Source organism: Topomyia yanbarensis, chromosome 3 (genome assembly GCF_030247195.1).
Source record: "Topomyia yanbarensis strain Yona2022 chromosome 3, ASM3024719v1, whole genome shotgun sequence".
In the NCBI taxonomy this organism is placed as follows: Eukaryota; Metazoa; Arthropoda; class Insecta; order Diptera; family Culicidae; genus Topomyia; species Topomyia yanbarensis.
Window position 1 is genome coordinate 409,615,672 of NC_080672.1, and position 27,818 is coordinate 409,643,489.

At 38.5% G+C, this 27,818-nt stretch overlaps 1 protein-coding gene across 1 annotated transcript in view; it reads right to left on the reverse strand.

The window, feature by feature from the left end:
- LOC131688560 (peptidylglycine alpha-hydroxylating monooxygenase) overlaps positions 1-24,885 on the reverse strand; it is a 50,368-nt gene extending 25,483 nt beyond the window's left edge. The window contains exon 1 of the mRNA XM_058972889.1: positions 24,234-24,885. Coding sequence (XP_058828872.1) covers positions 24,234-24,404 — 171 coding nt within the window. The 5' untranslated portion in view covers positions 24,405-24,885. The remainder of the gene's footprint in view (positions 1-24,233) is intronic.
- Between the last annotated feature and the right edge of the window lie 2,933 nt (positions 24,886-27,818).

Sequence of the window (27,818 nt, forward strand, 5' to 3'; positions counted from 1 at the left end):
CCTACTAAGGATGAAAAAGCTGTGCGATAAACTGCTTGTCGTGAGAATGAGCGAATATTTTAACCTCTGCTAGCGTACCTTTACTGAAAACAATTTCATGCACTCATTATATTTCTTGACAAATAGGATATTCTGGTAGGAAAGTTTTTAGAATGGTGGATAAATTGGTTTCTGAGATTTCGTGGTGGCCGCGTTAGAACTTTTCAACGCATGCACGCATTTTCAGAATCAGAATTGTAATCCCGATTGAGCTTCATTGCATTATAAATGCTATAATAAGGGGCAGATTAGTGCAAATGTATAATCGTGGGTGAATGGAGAACAGTGAGTCTAATGATGTAAGGTATGAAAACTATGCTCAATGGAACTATTCAAATCAGTCTCGGATCACATACATTTGGAGCAACATCAGATATTGCTTCAAGATGTTCTCAACCCCGATTTGGCAGCTTTCACGCCGCTACCCACGTTACGGCTTGGTAAGGCTAAACTGGTGCCGAAAGGAGTCAATTAAGGCCGTCTGACGTATTCTAGATGGTCACATCATTACCGTTTCTGCATTAAAATAGGCAGACCGGCCTTTGTTGATTTTAAAATTAGGGAATATGTATGAATTGACATATAATGTCTTTTTTGCTTCAGATAGTTGATATTTACGCCACCAGAGTTCCAAAGAAAATGGCGGATTCGATGACAGAGATATCGATTCTATGGGACGATCGATTGACGGTGTCAAAATAGCAGAAGAGATGAGCAGCGGTAAGCTGCAACTTAGTATGTAAATTTTAAAAGAGGAAGTGAGACACTACCCCTTCAAAGTAATCTGCAAGGAACATACATTTTTATTCCAGTTCAAACAGTTCAGGGATTGTACGGGATGGCGCTGGGCCTGTGACCTTCGACTGGCATGGTCCATTCTCATTGGTTCGAATGTCTTCATGGCTGGTTGGTAGACGTGTGCTTCTACTTACAAATGGATATATCTTTTCCCTTGGATGGAAGGATATGTGGATCCTGATGGTTATCGACTTTGACCTTGGATACGGGTTAGTTCGGGAAAGGAGTACAGGAGTGGTACCTAAGAAATAGTCAATTATTCAGGACTTTTTTATTGATCATTTAGCTTGACCAAGCACAGCGGTTCATAGAAATGGTAAGCAACCCTTTCTGGTCGATGCGGTCTGTTTAAATCGAACCAGATCGACATTCGTTTCGAGAAAAATTTATATGGAATCGTGGATAAATATTTCTCATGTCCTTTATGGGCAGAGATTCTTTTTGTGAAACCCTAAAAGAACTTAGCATAATGATGATAGAAAAAATTGAGGATCGTAACAAATATGAATATTGACTGGAACAGGGATGATCAAATTCTGTATGCGTGTGTGCCTATGTGTGGATGTGCATAGGAGCAAGGTATCCCTGAGCAACACAAACTCTGAGCCGCCATCACGCTCATGGGAAGGCGAGTGCACAGTTATAGATGCACAGACCACTGCACATACTGATATGTGCAACGGTGAGCCGATAGGTGTACATTTAATACACATAGGTTGCAAAAATAGGCTATTGAGACAGCCCGATTGCACACTGCTAAATAACAAAATTAGTGCAAATGTATAGACAATATTGTGCAATGGTTCAATCACCAATGATCGTTGGTTCAATGCTTATGGTTAGTTAGGTTCCTTGCTATTTCTGTGCTTGCCAGATATAGAAAGTACATGTAATCGCTTAGTGGGAACGCAAATATCTGTACTGTAAGTATATCTCTGTTGACATATATCATGTATCATATATGAAGCGATGCCAAAATCACAACAAAGCTTCGGTTATGCTCGGGTATGTTCGGCTTATGTTACAATATTTGTGTGCAGCTAGAGCGCACTAGACCGGTAGGAGATGGGATGCACACAAGTGTATCGTTCAGTAATCAGCTGGCTGATTTTTTATCGTGTGTTTCATTTGTTTTGAAAAACAAAAAGGTACAAATTTCCCAAACGAATCAAAATTCCGTAAAAAGAATCTATTTATCTGCTTATGCTAACATGCGTACATACAGTGATACAATCTCTAAGCAATCTGAGCTAAGACATTCAAGTTTCAAACGATTTTGTCTTGCGCGCCAATGCAATGTTTTGATTTTGACGATGGCCAATACAACAAAAAAACCAATAGTGAGAATTTCGCATTGAATCCGCTTACGTCTCTTCTTAATTTTCTTTTTGTTTCCTTGGTTCGAAGCGGATCAATCGACTATTTATGGATGCGGTAAAAATACTAGCAGTGTTAGTCCTTATTCGCGAATACTTTTTCCCACAACTGTGCTGTTTCACCTTCATCTTAAACCAAAATTCGATTGTCCCTGTTCTAGTCAATAGTGGTGATTGTCAGGATATAGATCAGGCAAATTCTCATTTTTTCTATTATCATTATTCAGACTAACTGGACGGGTGAAGACATTTCAAAGTTTCACCAGAGATTCTTGTCCATAAAGAATTTGGGTAAAATTTATTCGCGATTCCCCATAAAATTTTATCGAACCGAATGTCCATCTGATTCGGCTCGAGCAGATCACACCGACACCGACCCGAAAAGGCTACTCAGCATTTCTAGAAGCTGCTGTACTTGGTCGAGCTAAATAACCTTTCCTGATTTAGCTTCACACCAAAGGTCAAAAGAGTCGAAAACTAGCAGGATCCACATGTCCCCCACCCAAGTGAATTGATCTATCCACTTGCACACATCTACCAAAACCAGCCAAGAAGACTTCCGAACCAATGAGAATAGACTATGCCAGTCGAACACCACAGGTCCAGCGTCATCCCGTACAGTTCCTGAAATTATATATGTATTAGTGCTACTTACAGATTTCATTTCAGTGGTAGTAAGTGCCTCAATCCCTCTTGTAAATCTCGTTTACTGCTCCTCATCTCTTCCGGCATTTCATCGAAACCTCAATTTTCTTCGGAACTCGTACATGAGACTCTCAAGGAGCTTTACTGGCGCGAAAAAGACATTATATATCACTTTATTCCCCACATTCCCTATTCTTATAATCAACAAAGGCTGTCTGCCAATTCTAATGTAGAAATGCTAATGATGTGACCATCAAGAATACGTCAGACAACGAAGTGAAAATTGCCGAATACGGGTTGAAGACAGCTTGAAGCAACATCTGATGTTCCTCCAAATATATGTGATCCAAAACTGCCTTGGATAGTTCCATTGAGCCTAACTTTCATAGCTTACATAAGACTCACTGTTCTCCATTCACTCACGAAAACAGGTTAGCAGCCATCATTTAATAAAAAAAAAATGTTTAAGTTTGCAGGCACGCATGCAAAATGTATCGAGTTCGGTGTTTGCTGAAATGGAACAATAACATAAAATTCAAATGGTGTATAAACATTCTTCTGAAGATGAAAAATTTTAATGAAATTTGTTTGCGGAAAATGCATATTCCCTTTAAATTGTCGTTCTGAACCACTGTCCATTGTATAAGGATTATGGTAGGTAGTAGTATCACATAATTATCAGCATAAAATATGACTTAGGAGCATTTACCTTATCTAATAAAAATAATTTCTATTTCTACTAAATTTAAAATTTGTTTTCAATAGGAAAAAGTTAAATAATGGCTAATATAATGATCCCAAAATTTAATGTTGATCTAAATTTTAATGCATGGTCAAATTCAAAACCAATTGCTTTATATTAACAATCGCCCACAATCACAGATCACGACCTAGAGTAGAGCGATTCTTTGTTCACAATTGAAAATAGGGCATTATTATACGGATCTAGAGAAACTGTTTTCGGTGTCGCAAAAAAAATCTAGCCTGTCGTTCACCATAACAGACCAGACGGTGTTTTCCCGACGAAATAACAGATTCACAATCAAAAGAATTCTCACGTAGAAAAACCTTGCACCCAGGGTTGCACGAAATCATGACTATCACTTTTTCATCAAAATATAAGTAAAACTTCGATCACAAAACAAAATGATCGTCTTTTTCAGTTGAGAGAACTTGACCAACCAAAACTGAGCATAGTGAGTGCCAACAGCAGTGACGAGGGAGAGTGTGAAAAAAAAATTGACGGACGCAGTGCACACAGCAGAGTCAAGTGAGAACATAGTGCCAAATCGTCTCTTTTTGTTTTGTTTACCTCTCGCTGTTTTGTCTACATATCTCGCAAATTCAACACGCGTAGTTGGGGGGGAAGGGGAGGAGTTGCTTCTCTAATCTTCCGGTCATCACATCGCATGCTTTGGTATTCTTAGTATGAATGACAAACATGAAGATGTGACACAAGGCGCCAACAGCGCACTAAAATCCTGTCAATCCTATTTTTCATTGGATTGTCTGCTCTAAATATATCACCAGGGGACCATTCATAAATGATGTTGGATATTGACAATAGGAGAAGAGCGTCACGTAACGAGATAAAAACTAAAAATGAATTTTAGACGTATCAGCGGATCAGGGATAAAAAAACGAACAACATTGCTTATGAATGGCCCCCACACAATGAATATTCCATAACGAATATCACGTAACATCGGTGACAGAGCATTGGGATCAAGGCCAAGTCCCCCCTGGGTCGTGCAAAACTGAGATTTTTGAGGCACAGATAGCAGACGTCCATTTATTTTCATTTTGTTTTGTTTTGTCTTTTCATTTCTTTTCCTGCTATGATGTGTGTCGATCGAGCGTGACGGCCAAGGAAACGGAAAGCCAGTGGCCCAAACAGACCAGGAACAGGAGGGAGGATTACGAACAAGGGAACGGACAACAGAGGAGAATTCGTTTACTTATTTATTATAACTACGATACTAATCACAATTATTTTGCTTTTCTTGTTTCGTTTCAGCAAACCAAAATCTATACGAACTAGCACATACGAACAGTTAGGCTTTGTAGGTTCTCATCTTGACATAGTCTAGATGGGCGGATGAACGTCTGCCAGGGGGTGGGCTGAGAAATGATAATGACACTGTACGAGAGGGCGCTGGGCCTGTGGCCTTCGACTGGCATGGTCCATTCTCATTGATTCGGAAGTCTTCTTGGCTGGTTGGTAGATATGTGCTCCTACTTGCAAGTTGATCAATTCGCTTGGGTGGGGGACATTTGGATCCTACTAGTTGTCGACTCTTTTGATCGTGAGTATGAGGCTAGTTCAGGAAAGGAGTGCAGGACTGGCACCTAAGAGATAGTTAATTATTCAGAACTTGTTCTTATGATTATTAAACTCGATCAAGCACACCGGCTCTCAGAAATGATAAGCAACCCTTTCGGGTCGGTGTGGTCTGTTCGAGTCGAACCAGGCGGACATTCGTTTCGAGCAAACTTTATGTGGATAAATATTGCTTACGCCTTTATTGACAGAGATTCTTTTTAACGAAATCCTAAAATACCGTTACTGGTATAGCTACTCAGGATAATAATAATAGAAAAATTAAGGGTTTGCCTGGTCCATAATGTAATGAATATGTATATTGACTAGAACAGGGATAATCGAGTTGTTATAAGATAGAGAAGAAGCAGCACAGTTGTAGGAAAAGTATTCGCGAGTAAGGACCAATAATACAGATAGTATGTTTACCGTTTCAATTAATAGTCGATTGATCCGCTTCGGACCTAGGAGACAAAAAGGAGATTAGGAAGAGACAGAAGCGGATTCAATGCGAAATTTGCCAATATGACGTTGACCTCAAGGCGATTAGGGTGATTTTCCATAGGATGACAGACTAGATGACACAACGTTACACACTCTAAACCTGCGCCAAATAGTTTGTATGTATGTATGAATGTAAGCCCGTATGTATGCCTGTATGCATGAATGTGAATAGGACCAATGTATCCCTGAGCAACATGGAAGGACACCTCTGAGCCGCCAAAACGCTCATGGGAAGCCGGGTGCGCGGTCGTAGGTGTGACCATAAAGCACTGCACACACTGTCAAGTGCAACGGATAGACGATAGGTGTACAGTTAATGCACATAGGTTGCAGAAATAGGTTGTTGAGACAGCCCGATTGCACACTGATAAATAACAAATAAATAACAATAACAATATCTCGCAAATTCAACACGCGTAGTTTTATTTACTGAATTATCACCGTATAATTCAATCACTAGCCATTATTTATCGACTGTTCCCACTTGCTTAAATTCGATCGAACTTAATAATATGAAAGATTCCTGTATATGCTTATTGACCTGGTTAACTGTAAAAATACTTATCACCAGATAGAGCACGCTTTTTAACTAACCGAACACATCAACATGACTAAAAGGCTGAAAATCTATTTGTTATGATTTACTTGCATTTTAACTCTGCCTACTGCGATTGGGAATAGCTTAGGTTTTCTGTCTTCTCTATGCTCTAGGCTGCGAACAAACAAAAGTCAGTTTTGTATTATTAGGAAATCCCATAGAATTCAGCGCGAATATAATATTATTAAATATTACATTACATGAGCATTTTATGCGGCTTGATCATGTTCAATCATCATAAATCGAATGATTTCATGAATGCGCATAATTCTATTACAACTTTTATCCAATCGGCGACGGAAATTGAAATACAATTCATCTCAACAAATCTCCGGTAACTGTAACATTAAATTCAAGACTTGCATCGTGCAGAATTTCAAACCTCCCTTAGCAGACATAATGACAATAATTTTCGAAACTGTCATCGAGAGCTTTCAGTCAAGCTGAACCCAAACCAAGTGAGCAAAAAGACAGAATTTTTTCCGCAAAGGCGCTCACGTAGTATGACTAACAGTACATGTTGCTGTCTCAGTGTAAGAACTTACACGGAAAGAGAGTCAAATATGAGTGCTTGCGACCGTGTAGAAAGGTTTTCTATTTACGGTTACCGAATGCAGCACTGCGTTGCACCCATTCAATGGCACCACGTGTTCAATCACTCTACCAAATAGAATTTAAGCTAGATGAAATCAAACTATCGTCGAAGAAATCATCCGGGATGTCAGGCTAACGAATTAGTAACATCAAAGTAAAAAAGTACGGTGTTGAATGCTACCTTTTAATGTGTAGTTATTACATATTTACCTAGTGTACATGGAACTGTGAATGAAATAAGATTTAAATATACCTAAGAATGCAGGAAAATCTAATTTCGAGTTTCTGTGTCCAATGAAACAGTCCCTACAAAACCTACCATCCGAAAAAGAACTTCATGGTAGAGTAGATTAGTCATAACATTACTATTAAGCTTATTCTGCATTACGACGGATCTCTTTTCGAACGAATGTGACTTGCATTCTCAATATAACGACATCGAACCACATTCGTTTGAAAAATCAAACAGTCGTAATACACAATAAGCTTGATTAACTTTATACCTTTTAAAATTTCATGCCGCGTATTGATAATGCTGCCAGTGGTTTTTACAAATACAAACTTATTAGTCAGCTTGTCCGTATTAATTTTTTAAATTAACAACACTACTATAGTTGATATATATATATATATATATATATATATATATATATATATATATATATATATATATATATATATATATATATATATATATATATATATATATATATATATATATATATATATATATATATATATATATATATATATATATATATATATATATATATATATATATATATATATATATATATATATATATATATATATATATTGTGCAATTGCTTGAAAAAGTAACAAATTCAACTCAACGAATACCAGTTAATCAAAAATTAAACGTACGATTCCGTCACAGTAAACAGACATCCATGATCGAACAAAAATATTTAAAAAACGTGTGTAAACATTTGAATTAATATACTAAAAACACTAGCGCCGCCACACCAACTTATCCCAACTATCCGTCAACTCGATTCCGGAACCGGTTCGAAATCCTGGATGGATTCTGCATGGAATCTAGCTCAAAGAAAACAACCGATTCCGACTCTATCGGTTGACGTATTTGAGCTGGAATTCATGCTGGAAGTCCGAATCGGTTCCGGACAAGTTTGACTGGGTAGAGGAATAACCGCTGTCAATTCTGTCGCACTCAGCCACAAAAAACATGACGACAGTAGCGCACCTGGTTTAGATATCCAAACTACCTTCGAAACCGTTAGAGATTTTACACAAGTTGAATGCTGAAGATGGACGTCTGTTCTCTGTGATTCCGTATTGAATGTTTATTTTTACCATCGTCATCCTTCATTTTTTTTCATCACTTTGCTGTCACCTGAAACGAATAACAGAATGCGGTGACACACGAGAATATCGTGACAGAGAGTCATGTGAGTGACTCGTCTCACCTTAGGTGACTTCGGTGATCGCGCGAGTGAGAAAGAGTGTCACCTTACCTAAAGTGACTGTTCGGAATAACCCCCTTAATGTATTGCGGAATTTCTTCGTCGAAAATCATTGCAATGCAATGATTGTCATCAACGTTGTTATCTCTTTCGTCTATGGTATTTTCGATTGTGCTTTCATAATCAGTTTCACCAATCGATTCTTCAAGTGAAGTGAATCTAGAGATCTTGCTCTGCTTCCATGAGTGTGCAGTCTTCATTCTGTTATCCTTCAAATGGATATATGGCACCATCCTCATCTTCTTTCTGTTCTCCTTGGTCAAAGCGTGTACATAGGATCAAAACATGACCAGATGATTCTACGAAGTCCAAGTTTGTGTTATAAATATCTGGATTAGCGATAGTAGATTTATCAAATATTTCATTTCTGTCGGCTTCTTTTGAACACGTTTCCTTGTTGCATAATCGAAAACCATTATTTATGTATCTCAGAAATATCAATCTATTTTTTGGCGGTTTTAGGTTCAAATGCTTTACACTTAAAAACTCTTCAATGATTCATGTTGCGTCGTTTTTGCATTCATTTTTCATAGTAGGTTGTTGGAGATCTATTAATCTATGCTGCTGCACATAATGCTTCTAAACACATACCTTTTCCTGGTCCACTGTCATGAAGACATAGTCTGACCTTTTTCATTGATGATTTGTTCAAACTTACTCCGTTTTGCTGTGATGCGTCTCGAATTTTGAAAATCATGCGTATTTCATTTTCCATTCTTCAGATTCTCCAACTTTCTGCTGGTTTGCCATTCCCAGCTTACACTTGAAACGCTGAATTCCGTTTCTATCCGGAACGCTAGTCCTCACCGAAGCCCAGAAGACAATGCAATGCCTACGTAGCGAAGCCGGATGTAATATTTCAACAAGATACAAGCTCCTTGCCACACCTCGAACCGCACTCAGAAGTGGTTGTAGGAACCTTTTCTATTGACATTAGTTTCTACGATAACCAATTAAAATGACGCAAAAAAAACAGAAACGCGTCGTCAATATTTCAGTAACAATGACACATAGTTGATTAAACTCATTTCAACAAACAACAGACTATCGTTCGATTCGTTTCGTGGAATCATCTGAAACGTCGACCATGTTGAAAGAATATTATTTTGAGTAAATTTTGTTTTAAAATATGTATAAAATTCATATCTGGATGAACAATTATTATTAGTGTTTTCTTTATAAATCGAAAAAAATCGATGCAATCTGCTGGGTCGACAACGAAAGTGGGTTGAGGATCACCCTCTTGAGGATAACATAGGGGCGATGCCTTGAACTCTGATCGACTTCACGCTACGAAGGTACAGATTTCACTCGAATGTGCTGTTGACACGCGCTGTTTAGCAAAACGATCGGGACAAGATACCGGTCACAGATAATCGGACGAGCAATTTTGAACAATATGTTTCAAAGTCAAATATGTTGGCCGATATGAAACTGTTGTTACTGATTGTAAACAACCTTCGAAAAATTGGGCAACTGAAGACATTGAATGCGATTTTAACTGAAGATAGTCACCGGGTGCTAATTAAAAACAATCGAAACAAGTTACGTTCGTGGCTGTGGCATTATGATCAAAATAAGTCCTTTATCTGTGAAACATTTTGTTATAAGAGTCTACCTCTTCCTGTAATCGTATTTTCAGAAACATTACCAAACAAGATGAAAATACCAAGACGCCCACAACGTCCTTGCTCTGTTCCAATGGTAAAGCTTTGGTTCATTACTTTCGAATAGAAAACTCTTCTACACGCAAGCCGGCCGCCCACCAGAAACCACCCAAAGACGCTAGGGTTTCTTTGCGACTGTTCGAGACCGGTCACAAGAGGAACCAGGCTCATTTAAGGCAAAGAATCGATTTCATATACATACTAACAATATATTGGCACCCTTCGAGCTATTGCTATTTGTATACCGTTTGCTGTAGCTCGTATCCGAAATCCAATATAATTAATATGTGTCCGCAATCGCTGCTCCTATACTTGTGGGATCCGTATTATGCCGGGAAGTTAGCGGGAACGTGGCAGGTGTGAATACGGTTTATTCTGACATAGCAACAGAACCTTTTAAATTTATGTGACTGTTTAGATTTCTTATTTCAGGAATGGGATTTTTTTCTTCTTTTTTTTCGAGAGTTGTCCTACTGGAGCTGTAGAGCTAGGTTCTCGGAAGGGCTCCCCGTCAGAATCACATACTACAATTTGCAGACGAGACAGGCAATGTCGCCCAAAAAAACACTGCAATAGGCCAATTGTAGCGGGCCGTGATTCTGAATGTGATATTCATTGTACGGTTGAGGCATGTGCGGGCGTAGGGACACGCGATCGCGTGTATCATCGCGAAGGGCTCGAACATTTGTACGTTAACGTGCTCGATCGCGTTTGTATGTCGCGTGTGCTAACGTGTATGAACTTCGCGTGTATAAATTCTATTTCATAACCGTGTGCCTTTCGCGTATTCGCGTGTGTTCTAGAATGATCGCGCGCGGACCGTGAATCTGATACTTAATTTTTTGTGTACGGTTCAGATTCCAGAAGAAAGTGGGTTCTTACATATCATTAGAATTCCCATTCATGTCGCCGTAGAACGCGTGGCCTAGTGGATATGAGCTTTATTTTTTTTGGATTGGTCCAACTGAATGTATGGACCTAAATTGCTAGAATGAAGGCTAAAGATTTCCGGACGTGACCGATTCATGATCGCGCGCGTTTGCGGGTTCGCGTTTGAGACCGCGTTTGTAACTTCGCAAGTACTAAAACGTTCACACAATTGCCGGAGTGTTATCAAGTTTACGCGATCGCGGGCATAGGTGTGCGTTAGACTGCCCAGAAAAATAATGAATTTTTGAAAACTCAATCGGCCCACCCCTGAGTCGATTCCTAGTCCCACCAGGAGTACTTGCTCCAAATTTGAAGCAAATCGGACAAGTCTAGCTACCGGACCAACGTGCCGCAAGTTTGTATGGGATTTTTCGACAATTTACATGGAGAAAACCCTCCTGCTCACATTTTCGCCGCTAGGTAGCACTGTATACATCAGATTATCACCAAAAGTGAAATTTAAGAAGATAATTTTATTATCTACAACTTTGTTGAAGACTGCAAAGCGATCCGACTCCAATAGGAAAAGTTATTAAACTTTTAACGAAGTGATGTCTGAGTCAGTTTTGCATGGGGCCTAGCAGAGCATGATAGTGTATCAGTACTAGGTCCTAACAAACCAAACATTTTTGTGGATTAATGGTTAGATTTAGCTGAATAGTATGTTCGGAAGAATTGCAGTACATAATACGAGTTATGTTTTGGTTTGAAAATTTTAGTTCAATCTGTGACCGCATAGATGGCGCCAACACTAACTTTTCAACGGAGAAAGATAGAATATCGAGATGTTTGGAAGAATTACTGCAATATTCTTGTTCTACAACTTTGTAGAAGACACCTAATTTCTATCTCTCTTCGTTAAAAAGTTAGTGTTGGCGCCATCTATGCGGTCAGATGTGGAACTACAATTTTCTAACCAAAACGTAACTCGTATTATGTACTACAATTCTTACGAACATACTATTCAGCTAAATCTAACAATTATTCCATAACAATGTTTAGTCTGTTAGAACCTAGTACTGATACACTACCATGCACTGCTAGGCCCCATGCAAAACTGACTCAGACATCAATTCGTTAAAAGTTTAATAACTTTTTCTATTGGAGTCGGATCGCTTTGCAGTCTTCAACAAAGTTGTAGATAATAGAATTATCTTCTTAAGTTTCACTTTTGGTGATAATCTGATGTATGCAGTGCCACCTCGCGGGGGAAATGTGCGAAAGTGGGTTTTCTCCATGTAAATTGTCGAAAAATCCCATACAAACTTCAAGCACGTTGGTCCGGTAGCTAGACTTGTTCGATTTGGCTCAAATTTGAAGCGGACACTCCTGGTGGAACTAGGAATCGACTCAGGGGTGGGCCGATGGGGGTCATTTTTTTTCTGTCACTCTAGTGTGCGTAGATGATCGCGAAGGGCTAAAGCGTTCGTATGTTGACGTGTTTGTCGCGTGTGCTCGCGTGTATGTGACTTCACGTGTATAAATTCGATTTTGAAACCCTGCGGCCATTCATATATTCGCGGACCGTCATTCTGATCTTTATCTTTCGGTGTACGGATCACATTCTGACAGGGAGAGAGTTACCCCATATCACTAGAGTTTCCGGTCATGTCGCCATGGAACGTTTTGTCTAGTGGATATGGGAGTTATTTTTCAATTTTATTATTTTTTTATTAATTAACAAGGACCTAGATTGTTGGTACCGAGGATAGAGTCTTCCGGACGATCCCGATTCATGATGGCGCGAGCGCGGGAGTTTGTAGGTTGACGCTTGAGATCGTGTTGCTAAATTTATGAGTGCTGAGATTTTCACCTTATCACCGGGGTGTAATCATGTTTGCGAGTTCGTAGGTTGCTTGGAAAATCGCGAGGGACTCTAAGGTTTGTGCGCTGACGTGATTTTGTAACGTGTGTTCTTGAATAGTCGCGCGAACCGTGAGTCTGATATTAAATTTTCGGTGCGCGGTTAGAATTCTGGCAGAGAGTGGGATCGTTTATATCGATAGGGTTCCCGGTCATGTCGCCATGAGACGTGTTGTCTAATAGGTATGGGCGTATTTTCTTAATTGGTCCAGCTGAAGGCATGGACCTAGGCTTCTAGGATAAAGAACAGACTTCCGGGCGAGATCGATTCGCAATCGCGTGCGCAAAGGCATTTTGTAGGTTCCCGCTGAGCCCGCGTTTGAGAATGTGTGAGTGTTAAGACGTTCACTATCACCATCTTTGTTGACCCAGCTGAAGGCGGGTGTAGAATGGCAGTATAGGACTCGAAAAGAAGAAATAAAAGACAATATATGAGAGACGTAATAGATTAGATAGGTACAAGATACAGCTGAAGTTATGATCATCACATGAGACATACATTAGTACTTCAAACACTACTAATACTTGAATAGCCAATCACCACACATAGCACATCCTATCTCAATTATCTATTTGTTACTGGTTGATTGTTGGTTATGAGCTGGTAAATAGAGGAAAGGTATAGAACAGATAAAAGGCTCATATCAGCCCTCCCGGCCTCCTCGACACACCACTATCGAGGCGTATTGTAATCAACATCTTGAAGCGGGCTTCTTATATAAATCAAATCCTCAGTAGTCATAATGTTTGGTGGATTATTAACATGAGAACTAATTAACCTCTAGTAGTAGAACTTGGTGCAAATAAAAACTAAAAAGAGCGAAGGTCCTTATATTTAGATAACTCTATTGAATCTATTGTGGCTTGATGATGTTTACAATACCGTCAATCCCATCAACCTGCGAGAGGGATTTAGATTTCTTATTTCAGGAATGGGATTTTTCCAACGATATTCTTTTCGAATTACAACCCGAGAAGTGAAAGTGTTAGAATAGGGGATGCTGACCGTTGAGTTAAAACGGGTTTTCATAGAAATTTAAATACTTTACAATAGATAATCAAACTCCTGGCTTTTGTCCGTTTCTGATTATTTACTGTGTTTAAAAATATAACGGGTAATGACAATTTTTTTGTGAAGCATAACAAACTAAATGTGAACATAAAAAAAGATTGGTCTAGAAGAAATATCATAACTTTTTATGAAAATAAATTGACTATTGACCGCCACCAGTGATTCTGTGAAGTTTTGTCATGATATGGGAACATGAGCGTTGGATAATCTCCAAACATACATATTACATATATCTTTTAGGTCTAATTTAAAGCTGTTTGATTCTTTGTATTCAGAAGGGAACTCAAATTTCCAAAGCATACTTCTACTAACGAAGTTTTGGTTGTTAGGAGGATTTGCTACATATGGTATTAACAAGTGGTCAATGGATGAATGTGTGGAATTCCCGCCTTTCCCGATATTTCTTTTTTGTGCTTTTTTTGGGTAATAAACCACAGTTTTTTTGTCGTGACTAACGACTTATCACACCCTTTTCAAAATTTCGGAAGAATCGTCGTGTAAGCTTTAGAACGTTTATAACTTTGGTTTACTGAATGTAATTAATCAATATCTTCGCCATTTTGTTGAAAGTATTAAGGTTGTATTAAATTTTGGAGTTTGTTTGGCATGCATTAATAACGAAAAAAGTTTTTTGGAAATTTTTTTCGATGAAAGTTAAAATTTCCAGCCCATCTCGGTCAGACCAGCCAATATGATGCACCAACCCAATACTAAAATGATGAAAAGTTTTAAATATTGCTCCGCTACAGCTTTGTTTCTATCATCATCCAGATTGAGCTGTTTGAAACGAACGGAGCATCTCTCCAAAGAATTGTACAATACCGAGAATCAAATATTTGTGACTGGTGGATCACGATTCAATAAGTTTGTGTCGTTCCGTACTACCAGCGGATGCCATTACTTTTGATTTCCGATAGTTGGAAAAAACATACACATTGTGTATTACACAACGAAAAAACATCCGAGTGAAGCTCGTTCGTGATTGGACATTCCTCCAGCTACCTGAATAATTGTGAAAACAGTCAAAGATTCTTGTTTAAACCCGTCAGTGAGAAGGATTGTTAGGATGCGGCCGCCTCCGTGGACTAACTGCAATTATTAGTTTATAAAAAATATCCCCCAACCCGGAGTTTTTTGACGTAGGACTACGTCTTTGTTTTCGATATAGAGGTGCACGTTGCAAATTCTACAAAAATGGTGTGTAACGAAAAGTGGTCCATTTTTAAACGCATATAATTCAGCCATCTCACGATAAATTTTCAAAATTTTTGCGCATATCGCCCCGAAATACTTCTAAGATAGATTCCAATAGATAAACCCAAAGATTTTTGATATCATGGCACTAAAAATTTAAAAAATGAACAACCTAGTCAAAATATCGCGCATTTACACACAGAAGATAGCGCTTCCCTAGTCCAGCACGACAGATTTGTGTACCTAGCGCGCTACGCTTCTATGAATGACGTCATCATCGACTATTTAAACGGACGGATTTCGCCGAACATGCTCAGTAACCTGTTGAGCGGCAGGCGAAGCAGTTCACTGCGCTGTGTGTTTTCACAGCCAGTGTAGCTGAGTTAGAAGTCCGTTACACTGCTTGTGGAGGTACGCCAACCAGTGAATGCCACTCCGTTCAAACACTATGCTATCTTTTGTGTTGTGCTCGTTGCTGGTTTAATGTTTGAGGCGAATATGTAGGTAGGTTGATTTGTCGTGGTATTAGTTGTCTCTTTCGCTCTACCCATCATCGGCGTTCATTCATTTTGCTTTGTGCGCTTGAGTTTAATGTTTGAGGCGAATGTGTAGGTGGGCACGGCTTACATATACTAGGCTAGCTCGTTAGAGTGTTAACATTTGACGAGAGCGCGTCATAGGAATCGTCGGCGAAAACAATTACATGAAATTTATATATTGTTTGCTGCTAACGAATGATCGGCATCTGGTAAATCACAAGGAAGCTATGCGGATGTCCAAAACCTTTGCTATGATCAAAAAATTACGGTGGGATATGTTTTCTATGGCATGCATCCAAATTTCCGATTTACGCTAATAATCACATAGATGCACTGATTATCCACTGTGTCTAGTGTAATTATGGCGTAATTTACGTCAAAAATCCATTGCACACTATTTTTTCCACCGTAAGAGCTCAAATATTGTCAATTAACAACTTTCGAGAAATCCGTTTCTTTATCTCAACGATTTCTCTGACGTCACCGAAAACTGTCAATTCGCGGAATAGCAAGCCTCCTTTCTGTGAGCCGTGTAGGTAGGTAGATTTGTTACTAAATTGCACAACGAAAGTTTATTATTTACGTTCGATCAATTCATTGATTCATTTCCCCATCACGTGATTCATTTCCACTCAGCCTATAGTATTTTGATTCTACTAATAGGTACATACTACAAAGCCTATTTATGAATGAATACACTGCCACTTGAAAAACCGTTGCAAAAACGCATCTTGGCCATACATAAAATTGTTTTCGATTCTTGTATATTTATAGTTTCGATATATGATTAAGACCACTGCATTCGCTATATTTGTATGCGTACTTTAGGAAACTTACAATAATGGCAAAATATAACTAGAATGCTTGGTCTATACATGAAATGTGATTAAATTGACTAAAATTTGATCCGGGTTTTTTACCACACACAATCGAAAAGTTTTTACAAGCTAATCTTATGCTATAAAGATTTAGCTCCAGATATTAGTTCGGTCACAGTTTTATTTCTTCTTTCTTCAGATCTTCTTAAATAAGTTTAATCGGATTCGATCACCTACTACAAATGAAATGACCTGATAACCAAGAAGGTTTGGTTCAATATGTAATATGTATTCGATGTTGATTGGTTGTGATTAAACCATACGTAAGATATATGTTTGATTTATTATTACTATAAATGTACTAAGAAAATAAATATTTTATATTAAGTAGTATAGTCCTACGTCTACAGCTCGTGCAACCCCATAGGACTGCCCCTTGTTGTTTTTTACCAAACAAAGCACCCCTAATTAGCACTAACAAACCAGTCAGAAGAATTCAAATTTGAAAATATTTTTCTTCGTAACTATTATTTTTTCCACACAAATTCCACACACGCGAGACGGCACACGGTCTTTCCCGGATAAATAATTTTCATTCCAGAAACGTTGAAAAAATTTCCCTGAATTTTCAGTTTTGTCAGGTGGAAAACGGGCGACAATATTGGCGCAAAGTCGTCGTTCATAAGCGTTCAGCATTGGCACTGTACATGAATTCCCACGCGTTCAGGTGTCCAACAAACCACGTAGACCGAAATGTGGCACTTTTTGAACCCCAACTCCCTCCTCGTAGATTTAATCCCAGCCAACATTTTTATTCGCTTAATTAAATTGCATTTACCGTATTCTTATACGATGTTAATTAGTTGTATAAAATGCGCAGATTCCGTCTATGCGAACAAAAGTGGAGGCCATATACGTACAAATCGATATTTCGGTACTATACAATATACGATATATTTTCTGCTCGGCAGAAACATTATACAATCATCTATGCTTTGATTTTGCATTTAATCAGTTATATAATCGTATTTATATGCCCACACGATTTATGAATCCTATAACGTAATGGGTCCCGTTACGCATTAGACGTAAAAAGTTTATTTTTTAATATATAATCAAAATAAAAAAAAGATTTTTTTTGCAAATTGTATGCGATTTGTTAATGCTTATGAGTACCAGCAAAAATCCGTGAAATAGAGTGTGTGTGATTATTATGGTGAACAATTTTGCAGTTAAATCCGATTCAAAATCAATGTATATACAACGTTTTAAAGCTGATATTAATAAAGCTCTACTTACAATTTAATTTCGAGTTAGAGTAGATTTATAAATAACTTAAAGTAACCATTATATTTCGATTACAGATTTTCATGCTATTTTAAACTTTTAGCAACATAACATGATTTTAGTTTGAACTATTTATAATTTCGATTTATACTGTCACCATTTACAATTTATCTTGAACATTCGCATTTGATTTATGGTTTGCTGGAAAGTAGACAACAATGTGTCTTGTTTTGTCCAAAAAATCACCGTGGCAATCCAGAGTGGTCGCCCAATGAGTAGATACCTCAATATTTCGGATATGTCCGCAGATCTAGCTGAATCGACTAGTATGTTGAACAGAACTCTCTTTAACTCCCATTTATAATTAGTAATACGGGAAGAACAAAACATCGAAGTCTACGTAAACTTTTGCTACCCGTCTCCCCCTTCCCCTTTCGCAGAGAAACATAGACTTTTGTTAGACCTCCTTATACCCCACATGAGTCTACGTGGTTTATGAAATGCCCCCACATTTTTCACAATTTTTGTGCTGTCCCAGACTTGTGTGATTGTAGGCAATAGTGTGCATCGTTAGTAAGGACAATATATGTTATGTCCTGTCTGGGTCGCGTTTTTGGCAGTGTGAATCAAGCCCTTAGGGATCATCCATAAATGACGTAGCATTATATGGGGGAGGGGGAAGTTTTGTATTTTGTGATGATGTGTGACGACAGGGGGTAGGGGGTCATAACATGCTACGTAGCTTTACCCGTTTCATCTAACATCGTTTTTTTATTTTTCAATTTTTTTACGGGGTCAAAGGGGGAGAGGTTTACCGTCAGGCTACGTAATTACCAGGGGGGGGGGGGTATTTAGGGGTTTGTGACGAAATGCTACGATGGGGGAAGGGCGTGTTAAAAGTCACTGAAAAAATGCTAAATCATTTATGGATGATCCCTTATATTAGCACAACCCCAAAAAAAAAAAAATCTCCGCGCGACTAAAATTTGGAAAATGTACCTTTCTACATAAATCTGTGTTTGTGGCAACACTGTTTGTGTCAATGTTTCGAGTCCGTCGGATTATTAGGTGTTGGGGAGTGGGGGGGGGGTGATGAAGGATAGAGCTACTACGAAAATAGGGACGGTGTTTCGTTGCATTGTAGTCGAGTATAACAGCATAAACTGTATGTTTTCACCATCAGTTCGTGAAGACGGAAGTGAAAGGAATGTCACACGGACAACAATCACCACTAGCACTTTGTAACACTCCAGCGGCGAAATCGAAGAGATGCGCTACTGATGGACAGAATTACAACCGCAGACACCCGATGCTTTTTCAAAAGTTTATCAATTATTCATTTTTTCAGAAAAATTTAAATTTTTTCAGTCAACTTCCATACGCGGGTGCCAGTTAATTTTGTCTTGCGGCAATCACTTTTTTCTGGCACACTAGTTACGTGTCTGAATAGCAATACATGTCCACAGGTATACGAGTTTTTCAGCAGGAGCTACAGATTTTCTGCCAGATAGTCAGCTTGTTTAATAGCTTGATACTTGAAGAACCCTTCCCGAATGCCTATATTACTAAGGTCTCTTTTTACAAAGGTCTTTTGCATGGTGTTTTCACGACTTTTTACATTGAAAATGCTTTACTGGACTTTATAGGGCTGGGGCTAGGTGTAAAACTTAAAATTGAAATTCGACCTGCGTAACAAAAATGCGACATAATTTAAACCAATTTTTTTTTCAAATTTTGTGAAAATTGTCTCATAGTTTCAATACGTGTTTATTTTGATATGATTTTCACAATGTTGCTTTAAACCAGCATTGCGCATTAACGGGTCAAAACTATTGTAGTGCTGTTAATTGTTGATGGACTTGCATAATTTAATCACCAATCGATTCAGAGAAGCCCAACTTAAAAATCACTTGCATCCTTATTTTTCAACTATACACTTTCAAAAATCCATAATATTGTGAAAATATTAAGAAAATGTTAAAAAACAAAGTTTTCGCTTACGTTTTAGGGTTTTCATAATGCGACCAGCAATCGATTTAGAAAATTACCAATTAAAAATTGTTGTTAAATTTATTCGTGTGTTTTAATAGTACATTATTGATATCGCATCTGTGAAAATTACGCAAAACAAATACAATTTTAGAAAACTTGCGCAAGACTTTCACCTTTGTGGGGGTATGAGGTGGGACCATCATCATCACTCACAATCTCTCCCATTCTAAACGTACAAACGTTCGTGACTTTCGCGATAACACAAACCTGGTCACAAACGCGAACATGCAATTAACATCATATACACATACTTACGCCAACAGGTCTCAGAAGTGAACCTACAAACACCCGTATTCGTTCGATCATGAACCGGTTACGTCCGGAAGTCCCTATCCTCGGCCCTAGTAGCATAGGTCCAATGCATTCAGATGAACCAAACAAAAAATGACGCACTTATCAACTAAGAAACACGTTCCATGGCGACATGATCGGGAACTCTAGTCATATGAGAGAACTCACTCGCTTCTAGCATTTGAATCCGTACACTGAAAATTAAGTATCATATACACGGTCCGCGCAATCATATAAAAGCACGCGGATATGCGAATGGGCATACAGTTATAAAATCGAATTTATACCCGCGAAGTCACAAACACGCGACAAACACGTTAACATACAAATGCTTCAGCCCTTCGAGATCATCCACGCAACCTATACCCGCGATCTCGCAAACATGATAGCATGCCGGTAATAAGATGAACGTCTCAGCACTCATAAACGTAGTCTAAAGCGTGAACCTACAAACTCCTGCGCTTGCGCGATCATGAATCGCTCACTTCCGTAAGTCTCTATTCTCGGTACTAGCAGTCTAGCTTCATGCCTTCAATTGGACCAATTAAAAAAAAGAAAGCTCTCATATCCACTGGACAACACGTTCCATGGCGACATGACCGGGAACTCTAGTAATATGGGGTAACTCACTCCCTGTCAGAATGTGATCCGTACACCGAAAACTAAATATCAGAATGACGGTCCGCGTGACCATCTAAGAACACACGCAAATATGTGAATTGCCACAGGGTTACAAAATCGAATTTGCACACGCAACAAATCATGAATCGGTCACGTCGGGAAATATTTACCTTCCATTCTAGCAATCAAAAAATAAAGCTCAGTAGACAACACTTTCCATGGCAACATGACTAGGAACTCTAGTCATACGGAAGAACCCACTTTCTTCTAGAATCTGAACCGTACACCAAAAATTAAGTATCAGGTTCACGATCCGGGTGCGTTCATTCCAGAACACACGCGAATAGGTGAAAGGCACACGATTATAGACTTGAATTCATACACCCGAAGTTACATACACGTTAGCATACGCGACATACAAACGCACTCGTGATCGAACGCGTTAACGTACATGCTCGAGCCCCTCGCGATGATACACGCGATCGCGAAGTCACTATTCCCGCACATATATGAACCGTACAATGAATATCACATTCAGAATCACAGCCCGCTGCAATTGGCCTTAAGCAGTGTTTTAGTCGGCAATATTCCCTGTCTCGTCTGCAGTTGTACTAAGTGATTCTGATGGGGAGCCCTTCCGAGAACCTAGCTCTACAGCTCTCGAAAAAAAATAAAGGTGTGTGATTGTACTTTTGGTCGTCTGAACATTCTGTTTTAGTGCGACAAATGGTTCTGACGTTATTCACGAGTTTGTTGAACTTTTTCTTATGTTTTGCTCGTCTTTTAAAGAAAAAATAACGTTTGGTCAAAATTATGAACTAGTCAAAAAATTATTTTTAGAGAAACTAAAAGTTTGCTAATAACCAATGAAAATAAGCACTTTTTTGTTTGAATCAGATGAAAATTTCGAAAGCTATTACTTTTTTTGTAAAATGGGTATTTTTTTAGTTTTTATGGGTCAACTTATTGAACCTTCTCAACCTCAATTTTTTCTAGGGCTCCTTTCATAAATATGAGGGATTTTCTGTTAGAACTCTGTGAAACAAATAAAATGAAGAATTTTGAGAGAGAGAGAGAGAGAGAGAGAGAGAGAGAGAGAGAGAGAGAGAGCTGGGATTGTATTCGACCTCCTTTATCTAAATGATTCAAGACTTCTGGTAATAATTGCAATAATTGGTATGCAATACTGCTTGTAATATTTACACGTGTTATACAGAAAATAACAATCTTATGATGCAAAATTAGTTGTAAACTAAACCCCCGTCCGTCAGTACGTATCTTGAAACTCTAGCTGCTCAACTATGTTTTGTGCAATGTTAATACAAACTTTACGAACCCGTATATATATGTGATACTACATACCACTACATACGTCAAGTATTGTAAAACTAATAATTTAATTTCCTTCCTAGAACATCTAGCAGTTCGTACAAGACTTATTTTAGATTTAAAAGCATAAAGTCTGAATTTCAGAATAATTTGAAGAACCTAAAATATTTTGTAACTACACTTACGCAATTAGTTATTAAGGTAGGGGAACATAATTCAATTCGGACCTCCACCCTGTTTATCAACCATGATAATATTTCATATATCTTATATGGTAACTGCCCATAATCGCAAATCAGTTCAGCCCACTGTTCTCATTCGACCTATCTACGTGGGACTGACTAGCGATTGTAAGAAGTATAGCTCTGTAATAATTTTTATGATTTCTCCGTTTTCGTGTGAATGTTTGCTAGGGGCGCATATTGATTCAAAGCGCCTTGTTGTTGTTAGCGACAAAAAATATGAAATCAAATACATTGTGGTTCTGCAAAAATACAGTACAAAAAACAGGATTGACTTCGTGTTCACTTTGATTGTAAAAGATCGATTAGAACTGGACGGTTAGAATTGGGCTAGGGTTGTGGTACTGGTACCTTGGACCTTTGGTGTACCTCTACACGGAAACGTTTGTACGTAATACGTAAGAGGTAAGAGATTAAGAAAGCCGCATCAGAAAATCCACGTGTGCAACTAATCAAACTTTTAGGAAAAAATAGATATGTACGTGCAAATCGGTTGGCATGTTTCACTTCTATAGCTCATATACCCTTACTAATGATAGAGCCGAATTTGATTAGGTCCCTCAATGGTTTTTATATTTTCTAATATACTACAAACATTCATTGCAAATGATTTACGTTCAATTTTAAAATTTGAATTATTTATTAAAGTATGTATTCATTCCTGCATATTACTATTTAATTGTGAAAGTTTCGCTTTAAAATAATCAACTTAGGGGAAACTTCGCTGAAATGTGCGGTTATGAAGCATTCGAAAATAAAGCTATGTTGTCAAACAATGAGACGGGGAAGTACTTACGCTGGTAATGTGAATTTACTTGCATATAATCTGCATTTTTTAATTATTGATTAAAGAAGTCTGTATTCGCATTTTACACATTGGGACAGTACAGCCCCCAATCAGATGGAAGCAAAGATTAGGAAGTTAAACCAATTTTCAAGCAAAAGTGACATGCACGCACGCGAAAGAAACAAGCCTTTATTTTAATCATTTAGTTTTATCGTACGTTAAAAGATCTCGATTTTGTATACCACAAATCGAGACAACTTACGTGAATTTTGTAGTTTATTTTAAGCATAGCCTTGTTCCGATAAGGGTACAGATATTGATGACACCGTAGAAAAGGAAGGCTTGCTATCAAAATTTATCAGAATAGATAACAATTATAAGCAGTACACAACTGACTAAAATTCCAAGGCATTAGGGGTGAAATAGAAATGTTTCGTAAACATATTGAAAATAATGTATCTCTAAATATGCTCGAACACAAAATCTATTCTTAATGTCGGTGAGATCAGTTGTATCAACTAGTTCCAAAATTGTCTATAGTACGCAAAGAATCGATTGCGCGCTTCATTTCATTGGAATCTCTAATCGGGGATAAGTATCAAACGGAAGAGCGTCATCGCAGCTTTATATCTTCCATTTTTAGCCATCGTTTCCTTTCACTAGGAGATTACAGTAATAAATTCATTCAGTTTCTGAACCCTACTGTCAGATCTATAATCCTCACTCTCGATACGACACGAGGCTGCAAGGAAAATCTTCTCCATTATCCCATCGAAGCTTTCAAGGGCAGTCGCGGCCCGGGCTGAGGAATATTTTCGGTCGGTCTAAGGTATACTTTTCAGAAAACGTCTTCATAATGAAAAACCATGTTCCAGAACCCTAAGTTAGTGTAAAACCAGATTTAAAAAATCTTGGCAATTACAATAATTGTAAAAGTTTGCTTTAACCAGTTTCATTCTAGTCACACTTTACACGTGTCACACGTACCAGCAGAGACAAATTAGGGCAACCAGCTGCTGGCGTTCCCTTCAACCCACCACCAGTACCTGAATCGGAGCTCACCCAACATATATATGTACTAGTATCTCATGTAAAGGTCAATGCAAAATCATTCAGAGCCTTCGGCATATCAGAAGGGCTTCATTGAAAAATGTTCACTTACCCTGTACGGTATCACCTTCGGCATCAGAAACGGAAACCGTCCCACCGAGTACGCTGTTGTGTCCGTGCTGTTGTTCTCCACCAGCCCACTGACCAGCCTCGACAGCAGCGCAACAGATAGGATGGTTAGAACCAAAGCTGCCATATGGAAGTTTTCCAGCTTCGGCAGCATCTTGGCGTTTTATCCGGGGAAGAATGCACTAGCCAACGAGAGACTCTAGACGCAAAGCACTATGAAATTTACAGCTATTTCCTTGTTATTGACTTATTCGTTTAGCACAATGACAGCTCGTTCCACTTCACAGCATTCGTACCCAATTTTTCACGATGAATGAAAATGTAACACCAATCCACCAGTAACACTACCACCGTACGTGAGGAAACTCATGTACTTTATGTGGTTTTCATCTTGAAAAGTGCCCACGTCTTCTGTTTACACAGTTGTCAACATAGCAAAGCTCAGATTGCGTCGAAATAGATTTTTTCCAGCACAAATTAACTAAAAACACTCACTTTTCTTGATTTCGCGGGACCGTAAAATTGAGCTTCTCTGTCGTTCGTATTGTGTCTTGTTCGTGCTAAGTACGCAAGTTATCTGACTGGTTATGTATGGCCTTTAGCCCCCGTAGCACTCAGGCCAGCTCCAGCTACTTCTATTTTATGCTATACATTGGCGCAGGGGTGCCAAGTGTTTCTCCGAAAAAATCTCAAGCATGTTTTGAAAAAGTTTGTAATTGTTTGGATGGCTGAAACAATTTTTTTATTTCCGGAACTGCTTAAACTTCTAACTGATAATAATTAGACAATTTTTTGCAGATTTTTAGCGAAACAAATTTAGTGTACTGTTTTTGAGCTATTCCCAGAAAGGAGTTTTATAATCAACGATCTTGATCTGATAATCCTGGAAAACCCAGAGAAATATGAATGGTTGGCACCCCTGCATCAGCATACAGACGAAAGCCCGTTTATGTTATCAAGGCAGAGAGAACTTTCAGAACACACATAAAAAGCTCCAACACTCATGCTCGCTGCGCTATAGCAATAAAAGAGCAACTGATGGCGAGAGAGGAAATTACTCGGTGACGTCATTGCACAAACGGAGCTCTCCATGAAAGATTTTTCGAATGTATCTGCACTTGCGCTGGAAGTATCGTATATTATAAAATAGTGCTTTTTTATTCATTTTCTAGAAGAGATACTTACAAGGACACTTATTAAAAAATTACAGCTAAAAAATTATGAATATCATAACCAATTTAGTTGTAGGATTGTGCCATTTACGAGCAAATCGTTAGTGGAGGAAAAGTAAATCCTTGGTGGAGGTTTGCACACATTTTTTTATAATCTTTTAGGCTTTTTGGTGGGTTACGGAAAATTCATTATAGAGTATTCAAAACATGTTGTATATTGTCCGAAAACTTCGTCGAAAAATTCTCCTCTCTTTCTCGTTGAAATCTCTATCCCCCGAAATGTCAAACTCAAGCAAGACATTTTACTGATCGAAAATACGAGCACTAATTTTCTGTCGAAGAAATGTACCCAAGGAAAAAGAAAACAAACTACCTAAGGAAAAAAAATTACAGGACACGACCACGGCGACCTTAAGAATGTAGCTTTTTCAAGAGCATGCAATATAATTCGCGACTGAATTTTAATCTATCACAACTATCTACTTAGGTTCTATCTTACTCTCCTGCTCCTATATGTTATAATTTGTAAAACACCCTCCCCATTAAAAAATAATTTATTGAAGGTCATTATTATTATTTCATTTATTCAATTATCTCACTAGCTGATCGGCAACTGATTTGTCTAGCAAAAATAGTCTATCCAGGAAATATATTCAAAACGAGTTGAGGAATGAGATGAGAAAGTCCACGCTCGCCAAAAGAAATATTCAGTACTTCCACGAAATATTAAATTTCATTTTTCAATTAAATTTTCAATAACTGTAGGACTTTATCATGACAGTTTAGTAGTTAAATACATCTATAGTTCGCGACGTTGTGAATGTTTCCAGCTTTATGAATAGAAACGATGGCTGCTTCTTTTCATGCGGCAGGAATAATTTTTTCAGTTAGCGAACGATTGAAGATGAAGCACACCGGAAGAGTTGGCGCTTGGGTGCAGCTTTTTATCAAGAGGGGCGCTAGGCGATCTGGACTAGATCCTTTCGACGTATCAACTACAGCCAGAGCTTTCAAGACGTCGGCCTCGCTACTAACCAGGCGAGGTAGATTTAAGTTGTACGATGGCAGCGTTGCTAAATACTCTTCCGAAGGGGCAATGAAGTCGCTGTTGAACACATCACGAAAAGTAATCAGCGAATAGATTCACGGCCTGAGCTGGGGAGGAGGATGAGCTGTTCCCTAGAAAAACGTCAGTTGGTGAACTGCCATAACGTTTTCTGCTATTCACGAAGGACCAAAACGTTGCTGGGTGGTCACGGATTGTTCCATGGAAGCTTCTTGAGAGCGAATCACACGAAATATCTTTGTACACGCTCTAATCGGTCACTTTGAACGGCATGATATGGCGTCCACACTTGCACCGCGTACTCCAAAACACTTCTAATCAGGGCACATTAAAGTAACTTTAGTGCGCAGAAATCGCCGAAGTTTGCAGTGTTCCGTTTTAGAAAGCCCAGCATGCCAAATGTTTAGGCGGTTGTTGCAGTGATATGTTCGGAAAAAACTCAGCTTACAATCAAAGAGATGTCATGATTCACCGAACTGTGTATGCTGAAAATAACCCAATCGACAGATGATGCCGCAAATTTAACGACATTTGTCATGTGTTTGATGTTAACGTGTTAAAGAATAGATATAAGTCATTAATTCAATATTTATTCTTCAAAAGGGCTAAATAGATTTTTGTTTGAGCTTTAGCTGCTAATCCGTTATCGATCTAGACTAGCTGAAGTTGCACAGGGAATCAGTAGATAATTATGCTTGGGAGTAGCGAAACATCTTTAAATGTACAACTCCTGGTAATCCTAAACTGTTTTATTGATCAATACCGGCGCCGGCCAGGCCCGAACGTAGATCGCGGAAGGAAAGGGAAGGAATGTTAGTCCGATGCTTTTGCTAGAAGCCGTACATGCTACAGCGCACTCTACAAGTATCACGGTAGAAGGATATTTGTTACACCCAAAACAATTTCCCAATGCAAAAAAGGCATTACATCCTTTCGTGCATATTCCGAATTAGAATCATGCCTTCTTCGCATTGTAGACCAATCATAGTTACTGCATTACACCAACACAGCTTGATTCATGATGAAATAAATTGATTGAGAATACACGCTACCATATTATCTGCCCGCATGTAAAAGTATTAGTTGGTTTTGCTTGCTGAGTCTGCCAAAAAGGTGGTGTATTCTATACATGAATACCTCTGAGGTGTTTGTAAGGTTCTTCATACACAGTTACGCTTTTTTGTCTGCGAATAGCTCAATTCCAACCACACTAAACGCGTGAACAGTTTACGTTCACGAGAGTGTGTGATATACGCGTTATTTTCCCATAACGAATGGTATTTGCAGTAAAATCATCGCTCTCTCATTCTGTGCTTTAGAGAAGAGTGGA